Here is an 11,093-nt window from a genome sequence, read left to right on the forward strand (position 1 = left end):
AGAGAGAGAGAAGCTCGTGCCAGCAAGAATGCTTTGGGAATTATTATGATAACGTTAATATAAATTAGATTTCGTGTAAGTTAAAATTAGATCCCCCACCTCGCAAAGGAAGACAAAAATCGGACTTGCTCCATTAGGCAATAACTTGGATAAAGATCGGCAGATAAAGAACGGCGAAGAGACATTATGGGCAAATTATTGAGAAACATTACCTCAAAAACGCAAGGGAATATTAGTCTAAATGGATAAATGACTTTCGTACATACAAAAATATTTTGGGTGTTTACATTCATTTCTTTAAAATTTGCTTACACTCGCTAAACAACATGAGGTAACAAAGTATGCCATACATAAATATTCAAACGGCTCATTCTCAAACCAACAGAGAAGCATTTCTTTCAAGACAAAAGGGAGACATAAAGAACAAGATAAGATAACGTACGACGCGCAGTAAAAGTCATTAAAGTATGTGGCTGGATGTTTACCTTCTCTTTTGTTATATCTGGTAAACAAAGAGGTTTTATGAAGGGCTATTACCAACACGGCGTTCCTTATGGGGACCCGCACCCTTATCTTCTTTCCGTATGACGATCTCCTCCGCTGACCTACTTGAGGTTGCCTCAAGTTATGATAAGCTCTCCAAACTAATTGAATACAGTGATATTAATTGCATTATTTATGGCATCCACTTTATGTAGGTACTGAGATTATTTTGCAAGATCAGGTGCTTTCCTTGGCGTAATCTTTTATATGTATGATATTTTGTCACTTAGTATTTATTTTTCTTAAACGTGCAGATTATTTTTGCAAGATCACATTCGTTTCGTTGCTTTATCTTTAATATGAATGACATTGAGTCATTCCGTTTCTGTTTTTCAATATACTGTTTGTTTTTGTAATATCACAGGCTTTTTGTATTGTAATATTCAATATGAGTGACTTTTGTGACTTAATTTCTATTTTTCTTAAACATACAGATTGTTTTTGCAAAATAACTGGCGTTTTGTGATGCAGTTCTTATATGTTTTCAGCCATCTCTACAATGAATGTGCTGATTAAATTTTCTTTTTCTTTTTCAGTTACATTTTTATTTACAATATTTTGGACTAGGAACACACGGAGCAATTAAGGTACATGACCCACTGATAAATGTGGAATCTGAAAGTTACTCAGCACAATGGACGGTGCTGAATATTGAAAATGAACTCCATGATATGAAGAGAAACTCACAAGTGTATTTACAAGTAAGATTCACGATGACAACTCAGAATGAATACAAAACAAGAAATGATTTACAGCTAAATAAAAGTATTGATTAATTGGATAATCATAAGGAAAGCAATTAACTTAATAGCTTTCCAATCATTTTATGAAGAGCATATTTTAATCCGAAATCAATCAAGCTGATTGGAAGGAGAAAATAAGGGGATAAAAAATAATAATATCACAAATTATACAAAGAGTAATTATCTGAATATATATCAACCCTTGCTTTACCAAAATTGGGTGGAGGGGTTGATGTAGGAATGAATGAAAGAATGAGGAAACTGAGATATTCCAACTGGCGCCAATCAGCGGTCAATGACTGCTCATTCTAGATAAGAATGAGATGGCAATAGACATATTATGAAGCAATAAAATGTTCTCTTCGATGAACAATGAACGATTTAAAGAGGATGATGAAGTTTTCGGACATTGTGGATGAGGCTGATCGGTTAAATATTATTTTGCTTTGGTTGTTCAATGGCTTTCAACGACAGAAGCAGGAAGTCTTAAACTAGCAGCACTATACTTACTGCATAATGCCTAAAATATAACATAATAAGGCCTAAATTAGAAATTTTAAAAGTATGTGATACTAATTTGCACGGGATAAAAGATTATTGTAGAAATAAAAATGTTAAAAAAATCCAGTAATCGCAAAAAATATTAAAGTTGATGGCAGTACTACACATATTGAATAATGTTCTAAAGGAAATCATGATAAGATGTAAAAGGGTAATATGGACGTGTATATGTTAATTTACATGTAATAAAAATTACTGGTATAATATAGAAAAATAAAAAAGAAACAAAGGCAAGTATTCACAAACGCGCCTCATAAAACAAGCAGAGCCGACTTTTACACAGGAAACGAAACGAAAATAAAGACGCTATTTTTCCCCTTCTGAAATAAGAATATTGACAAATTGCGAAGGCGGAAGAGATTGGGGAAGGTCATATTTGATCAATGGCTTCAAGTTGAAATGCAAACATATCTATTGTGGCATTTTTTTTTTTTTTTTTGCGTCGTTTTTTCCTCTCTTGCTTCATCTTTTGTTTCATTGTAGTTCTTTCGAGTTCTTTATATCGTGATCTGTTTGTTTCAAGGTAAAAATTTGCAAAAAATCTTTGATCATAAGTAGTAATGACATGTGCATTATTAATTTTGCGAAACCAAATACACAATACTTCTACCCTAAGCAGTAAGAATGCTTTTTGCATTAAAGTATAGGCCATCTGGGCAACTGTACTTTACATGAGACCGATTTTGTTGGATAACTTTCCAACACAATTATCTGTTGTACAGGAATGTAGGCGTTTTCAATCCTGCAATGATGCGCTTTCATCATTTATAGATAGTTCCATCCATACAGTTGATGAGGTTACATCGTTCTCAGATTATATCTGAATTCTCGTCTGTTAAAATTAGGCTACAGTCGTTAGAAGATAGATTATAGACTTCCAATTTTATAATATAGACTATTATTCTTGAATCATAAATACTTCTTGCCAATATCTCGAAAACAGACTTACCTTGAGAAGCCGTGTGTTGCAGACTCCCTCTTTTGGACTCTCTTTCGACATAGATGACCTGAAGAACTTCCTCCTCTTCATTTTCGTCCCCCTCATCCCCTTCCCCATCGCGAGCCGCCGGAGTTTCTTGACTTGTGAGGTTCAGCTGCACATTGCAAACGTCTTGACTCGCTATTCTCTGAACGACCGCCGGCGTTATGTTGGCATTGGCGTCGGGTACCCCTGGTGGCAAAACCTCCATTGCGCTCCCTTCAGCCTGCTTTTCCGGATGTCTGTCAGACACAGCATCACTTTGGCTACCAGCCTGAGAGTCCGTGACGGATGGAGCCCCTGTGGTGTCTGCTAACTGGACCTTAAGCTCGGTTTTGCTGGCGTCCGAAGACGCAGTCTGATACTTAGTTTTGCTGTCTTCGACGTCAGTCACAGGTTGACTAGAATGAGGTTTATCACCGTAACTGCGTCTCTTGCGGGGCGTCGCGTCTTTGTCGCGCCCAGACGCCAGGTGCTGCCCGTCCTTGCGAATTTCTTTGCACTCGCTGCTCTTGCGCTTTTCTCTGTGTTTTTCTTTGAGACGCGGAGAAGAGGTCTCGTCCTCCTCCACCGTCTTGAACTGCGTCAGCTCTTTGTATTGTTTGTGCTTTGGACTTCTTTGCGAGTGTTCCGATGTCTTCGGCTGCACCTGCGCATTCTGAGTTTCGACCCATTTCTGTATCATTGATTTCTTGTGGTCGTCCATATACCCATAGGTTGCCTCCGGTCCGTCAATCCACGTTTCCAGTTCGTAGCTTTTCATTTTATGTCCATCGTAAACTTTAGCTCTGTGGAATCTGGGACCGTCGATCCACTGTTCTTCGCTGCCGCCCCCTTGCTGACCTTGGGCAGAAGCCTGGTCCCCATGGGCTGCGGAAGAGGGGACCTTATGCCTACTGTGTCTGGAGACGTGTGGAGATTTAGGAGATTTAGGAGTAGCACCAGTTATCTTAGCACCAGAGGAAGAAGTGTATTTCGTAGGAGTTCTCGGCAAACTACTGTTACCACTAACACCACCCCCAGCACCACTACCACTATTCACACCACCACTCGCACCACCGCTAACACCACTAACACCATCACGATTTTTGTGCGAGTCTTTAGTCCGGTGAGGGGAGGAATGAGAACCGTCTTTCGATGAGTGTTTGGAGGACTTAGAGGGACTCTTGGCACTAGAGGACGCTTTCGACGACTTCTTTTGGGTCCTCTGAGAGTCCGGGATCTTATTAGACGCGCCGTCCACAGCGGACCCTCGCAACGCCTTCTTCATGGAACACCGATTGTCACCTGAGTTGATTGAGGGAAGAAAGACTGGAGGGTGCTCCCCGTCAGTGGCGTCGTCGGCACCTGGACCTACGTAGATCACGGTATCACACGACTGCTCGGAAAGGGAAGAAGAAAATATATTAGACCTAATGTAAATAAAAACATTATCAGAATGAAGAGAATGTTTCATGCTCTGATCTGCTATAAAAAAAAAAGCTGGTTCCCTTAAGGTAGATTCTCGGGTGAGCCCTATACCTGAGACGTTCGTTTGGCGCCGCTGATTGGCTGGAAGCTGCTTATCTCCTGGTACCAGCCAATTAGCGGCCGCCAAACAAACGTCTAGTAAGCATAGGGCTCATTCAAGAATCTACCGTAAGTGAACCACCTATTGTGCCAGTTGCAACTGACGTACTGCTGACATTACCTGTTCTGACGAGGAAGGATCGACCGATGATGACCCTCCAGTGTCAGTAATGGTGCCTCTGGACGAACGACCTGACCTGGACTCCTCTGAGGATCCCCCAGATCCTGACCCTCCGACATGGGGCTGCAAAAATGCAAAAATAATAAAATGAAAGCAATTACAATCAAATGAAAATGGCTCATTAACTGGACAGCTTAAGTTAAAGGCATAATGAAATTGATCTTATATATTCATTCATTCGTCCGTTATCTTGGAAGCATAAGAGAGAGAGAGAGAACAGTGTGTGTAATTACTGAAACTCTTACTCTTGCTATAGATGAGAAGGAGAGATGAATTGGTCAGTTAACCATATTTGAGCATGAGAGAGAAGAGAGAGAGAGAGAGAGAGAGAGAGAGAGAGAGAGAGAGAGAAAGTGTGTGTGTGTGTGTGTGTAATTACTGATAGAATCTTACTTTTTTTATAGATGAGAAGTGAGAATCAATTGGACAGTTATCCAAACTTGGAGGCACAATCGAGAGAGAGAGAGAGAGATAGAGAGAGAGAGAGAGAGAGCATGTGTGTGTGTGTGTGTGTGCAATTACTGATAAACTCCTACTTTGCCTGCAGATGAGAAGGTGAGATGAACTAGTAGTTAACTATACTTGGAAGCAGAAGAGAGAGAGAGAGAGAGAGGCTGCTAAATCTTGTTTATTTTCGATTAAAAAAAAAGGATGCGAAATAGTCAGATTCCCAAACTTAGGTGCACGTGATTCCTTTGACCTGCGCACACCACATCACGGATTCGGATAGATTTCAACGAGGGTCTAAAGACCTTGCATTTCGACATCACAGAATTTGCAGTGAAGGTTATGATACGCGGTTCACATGGAAATTAGCCGGAGCTGACTTATGAGATGAAATGCCCGCCACGTATTATAGTGTAAATGAATTTCCTTCGCCCATTTCGGTGGTACCGGTCCAGCGAGGCGAATGGACTTTATGAAACGGCAGTATTATCTTATTGCGTATATTGGGCGTATGGCTGACGGGGCTGTTTGAACATAATTGGCAATATATATATATATATATATATATATATATATATATATATATATATATATATATATATATATATATATGCATATATCTTATATATATATGTATATATATATATATTATTATATTATGTATATATATTTATATATGCATATATATATATATATTAATATGTTAATAAATATAATATATATATTATATATATATATATATATTATATTATACTATGTATATTAAATATATAGATAATAATAGTATATATATATAATATATATATATATATAATATATATATATAATTAATATGTGCTGTGTATGCATGTATGATATATATACGTATAATATAGTATATAATATTATAAATAATATATATCTAATAATATATATCTAATAATATTAATATATCTATAAGATAATAATTGTGTGTGTGTATGGGCCTTGTATGGTATTAATATGTGTATGTGGTTATGCAGTTATTGATAATATGCAGGTATATATATATATAATATAATATTTATACTATATTTATATTAATATAATATATATATATTAAATTAAATATATATATTATATATCATTTATATATATATATTATTATAATATATATAATATATCTGTGTGTGTGTGTATGGTGTTTTTTGTTGTGGTGGATGGTGTGACGCGTCTGTGTTATTTTCACACATCTTTCCCCTTCAGGAAGTGATAGTACTGGGAAGATTCATTCTTGTTCCCTTACAATTCTTCATGAGTAATACTGCCAGTAGCACGCACTTTTTCTTAATCCTGGGAGCTGCTGGAACTCGGATACTATTGGGTAGGCTAAAGGCCTGTAGTCAGCGAGATATCCAAAAGCCTGAAGATCATGAACTGAACATTCTATTCCTCAGCCACAGGGGCCTGATTGCACCTTCCAAAGGTGAAAGGTTGTGTCCCTGTACCTTTGTGTTAAATCCTATAAACAACCTAATATTATTTGCTAATTTGAGAAACTTTAAAAATATAGGATGCTTTGTAATAAAATACCTTTATTTTTATTGTCTCATAAAGTATGCAGTATCATCGATTAATAACAATTATCAAAGGAAGGATTATGAAAAATGATTTTGTTAGAGATATTTAGCAAAGAGACTTCTATCTACAATAATAACTTCTTGGAAAGAAATCATAGACATTCAGTGGCGTAAAGATTAAGAGAATCTCTTCCGGCCTGAAGAAACGAGAGGATTTGGATCATAAACGTTCTATTTTTTTTTCTTTTTTTATATAATCCCGCCCAAGCGAACACCAGTTGCATTGGTGCGCTTAGAGGTCATAAAAGGGTCTAATGAGGTTGCATCGTATCCCCTTAATCACCTGCGATTAGCTCTTAATGATTACGAAAATATGCAGAGGGATAATAAACAGCTTTTTCCTCTTCATTTTGCCGTTAGTGAAGTCTTGCGCAGCTGCCTGCTGTCGTCTCTATTCGATTAACGTAGAATGGTTCTATTTTTGGAATCTCTCATGAATTGACGTAATGTAAAATGGGTTGGCATTTAACGGAATTTACTTTATTATTTTTTTATTTATCTCTCTCCTCCTCTCCTCTCTTCTTCAGTGGCTCATCTCGGCTCCAAATTCTCTACTCTCTATCTCTCTCTCTCTTCTCTCTCTTCTATGAGAATGTTTTCTTGAATTTGCGCTATGATAGTATGTTGATAAATAGATAAGCCTCTGAAATTACATTACTCTCTCTCTCTCTCTCTCTCTCTCTCTCTCTCTCTCTCTCCTTTTTATACTCACACCTGCGCACACCTTCTATCGGAAAGAAATATATCATAATGATTTATCAAGCGAAGAAGCCTCCCATTTGTAGATTTTCACTCTGGGTCAATTTTTTTGTGAGAATACCTGAAATATATCCCAGCGACATTTTATGAGATATGTAACTAGTGAAAAACTTCTAAGATAACTAATAAAAAAAACAAACTCAGATTTGCTTAATTCTGATTCACCAATCACCTCCAACTTTTACTGGATTTCCCTCAATAACGTTAATCTTTATTATGTTAATCGTAGTCATATTCCATGCATGTTTTTGTCTGAACCTAAGCTGATCCTTCCTATGAAGACCAGTTGTTATCGTCGGGCATAATTTCAATAACTATGCGCCAATTTGAGGAACTTCAAAAAATGTTGAATGGTACGTTGTAAAATGCCTTATTCATAAATGCTATAGAATTAGTTTTTACTGTCTGAATATGATTTCTTTACTCCTTCTTATTAAACTAAACCCATTAAAGTTTTTATAATATATACGTTTTTTTAATATTCCTGTCAATAAAATGTGCCAGCTAAATTCAATTTGTTCGAGAAGTAAGTGATTAATTGATATTTCCTGGACCCAAAGTATACACTGGATTAAGAGAATTATATGTACTGGAAATTTATGAAAAAATGAACTAATCAAATATCAATGAAGTGTATTATGAAGCTAATCGCACCACTATTTACAAACAGTTTCCAAATTCACTTTAGAAAGAAAACGTTAGCTTCCAGGGCAGCCTTAAAACAATCACTCCGTTGTTCCTTTTCGACCTGGATGTCTTTCCAGCGCAGAAGGCAAGAGACGAGAGAATCATTCGCAGCCTTTCGTGTGAGATGTTACCATAGCGACGGCCGAGGCCTCCAGGTAATCATATTAGGAAGGACCAACACCAAAATAAACTAGCAGGCCTGAGCCATTTACCAGGTAAACGACGCTCAAGCTGTCACAACTGTTCTGTATCAGGCCTTTGATCGGCAGTTCCCCAGTCGTCTCTCTCTCTCTCTCTCTCTCTCTCTCTCTCTCTCTCTCTCTCTCTCTCATACATCCAGATCAGATTCTCGAGGTTTATTTCTCGAATTTCGAATAACTGAAGCCCAATTCACTTCCCAGTGAAGAATCGACAAGGAATAGAATTAGAAACTGGCTTTTCTGCATATTACATTACTGTGTTGGGAAAAATTAATATAAATAAGTTTGAGTATATTACTTATCAAACAATGGGTAACTATCATTAAGCTAAGAGGTTAAAAGACGAAAAAAGTGACGAAGTGACGGATACTCATTTCTATATATATATTTATATATATATATATATATATATATATATATATATATATATAAATATATATATATATATATATATATATTCATATACATATATATATATATATATTATAAAAAAATATATATATAATATATATAGAGAGAGAGAGAGGACGAGAGAGAGAGAGAGATGAGAGAGAGAGAGAGCAGTAAGCATATATAGTGGTCACTTTTACGAGATATATATGGATATTCCTCGTAACGAAGATGGCCCCTTACCTACCTTCTCAACTTCTTCATCCTTTTTGGATACGCTTGTCACTACAAAGCTAAAAGACTACGCAACGATAGTGAGAATGGGTCTAGTCCGGCTTTAGTATAATATGACATATTTACGTCTGCATGAACAGAAATGAATCCATATCATATAGGTAGCCGAGTGCTACAGCCGTACCTTATTCCAACCCAGTGTGCTCGAGTTTGAATTCCCTTTCTTTAAGAGATAAGGAAAGCGATTTACATTTTTCGTAGGGTTTTAAATATACCGAGTTTTGAGGCAAACAACGAGAGCCAAAATCAGAATGGAGAAGGCGGTTGGACAGCAACCTCTTCCCAAAATACTACTTTGAATTGAAGGTTAGGACCTCCTGATCCGTTTCTCCCGCTCTAGGAGGAAAGAGCTATTTGTACACACACACATGTACGTATATGAGTATGTATATCTGAATATGATCATATGTATTTGCACTGCATAATGAAATGAGATAAATCCCACCTTTCCCAATTTATTTCTAATGTATACTATAAAATCACACTGCAATTGAGATATAAATGATTCATGGCTGTTATTATCAATGTATTATTCAGGTTAGCTTCAGTGCCTGCTGTTATCTTTGTCAGTAATCTAAGAAAGAGTATTCATTTTGATCTTGTCTACAACAGGAGACGCAATGGGAAATACATAAATCGACAAGAACTCATTCTGCATATGAGAAATACCGATAATCTAAAAATAGATTTCTCCTGCTGTGTATTTCTCGCAACTGGTCCGCTTATATAAGAGTTGCAGACAAAAGCGAATTTTTACTCTCCGTCCTAATGGACACGCTTCAGTAGCTCTCTCTCTCTCTCTCTCTCTCTCTCTCTCTCTCTAATAGTTTTAGCTATGACATTTTGAATTGTTATGTAAAGGCTCGTTTCATAAAAAGAGAAGATGGAAAAAAAGATGAATTCTAACTCTCCGTCCTGATGGACACACTTCAGAAGTTTTCTCTCTCTCTCTCTCTCTCTCTCTCTCTCTCTCTCTCTCTCTCTCTCTCTCTCTCTCATAGTTTTAGCTATAACATTTTGAATTGTTATATAAAGGTCCATTTCATGCAAAGATAGATAACAGCGAAATTTTACTCTCTCTCTCTCTCTCTCTCTCTCTCTCTCTCTCTCTCTCTCTCTAATAGTTTTAGCTATGATATTTTCAGTGGTTATATAACGTCCTATTTCATGAAAAGATGAGATGAAACACGGCGTCTGTATGGCAGATTTAAAGCGAAATATACTGGGAGCGAAATAGATATTCCCTTAAATCAGCGCAAGGCTTCGTGCGGTCGTCTATGGTCTCTGCTCTGCGAGGCTTTTGTCTGCGTCTTCATAGCAACCAAGAGACAATTTAGCCTCCACAATTTATCATCCTTCGACGGGGTACAATTTTTCTCGCGTCCGGGCGTTTGCCTTTATTAAGCTCTTGGCATCTTCCCTATTCATCACTCCACCCTTGCTTAGTGTTCCTCACTGACATGAGAAACATTACGGAGATCCACAGCCATGTGGCGGCGGGGACGCTCGAAACAATACTGAAAAATAAAAATAAAAATCTCCCGGCTGTGGGACACAGAGCGACGCTGCTTCAAGAGTTCTCTTGATTGTTTGGTTGTTCACAAAAATTGTGACTGAGTTTTCCCTAAGTTGTATCAATATATTTCTGTCGTATTTTTCTCTTATGTCTCTTTGCTTTGTTTTTACATGGGTCTGTTTTCATATTCGAAGTTTTGTGACCTCCCATCGATTGAATCACTATTTTCTAGTTTAATTTACAAAGGGAACTCTTCTCAACTCATATCATTAATAAGTACGAATCCAAGATTATATATATAATATATATACATATGAGCGAAGCTGTATTTTTCAGAATACAAAACGATTAAAAACGGGAGCTTTGACCATTAGCACGACGGTCCTCAGCCGATTGTTGAAAGATAAAATTTTTTATTCTTTCCTCATATACTACATAATAGTGGATTTTTAATTATTATTAGTATTTCCGGTCACAGTATAGAGATGCACCACAGTTAAGTCGTGTTTTCCTTTTACATTAATCTATTCAATTTTGTGTATGCTTGCTTTGATTTTTAAGTTATTTCATTTTCATGCCATGAATTAGCGCTCGATCATGATTCTAGTATATGTAAGGTAGTATAA

General features: G+C 36.9%; 1 protein-coding gene across 8 annotated transcripts in view; it reads right to left on the reverse strand.

The window, feature by feature from the left end:
• The window catches only part of LOC135216362 (kinesin-like protein KIF26B), a 618,765-nt gene that overhangs the window by 30,148 nt on the left and 577,524 nt on the right, over window positions 1-11,093 (reverse strand). For all 8 annotated transcript variants that reach the window (XM_064251608.1, XM_064251610.1, XM_064251609.1 and 5 more), the window contains 2 exons: window positions 4,517-4,639; window positions 2,797-4,204 (listed from right to left, as the gene is read on the reverse strand). In XM_064251608.1, the coding sequence (XP_064107678.1) occupies window positions 2,797-4,204; window positions 4,517-4,639 (1,531 nt within the window). The remainder of the gene's footprint in view (window positions 1-2,796; window positions 4,205-4,516; window positions 4,640-11,093) is intronic.

Source organism: Macrobrachium nipponense, chromosome 6, assembly GCF_015104395.2.
Source record: "Macrobrachium nipponense isolate FS-2020 chromosome 6, ASM1510439v2, whole genome shotgun sequence".
NCBI classification, from domain to species: domain Eukaryota; kingdom Metazoa; phylum Arthropoda; class Malacostraca; order Decapoda; family Palaemonidae; genus Macrobrachium; species Macrobrachium nipponense.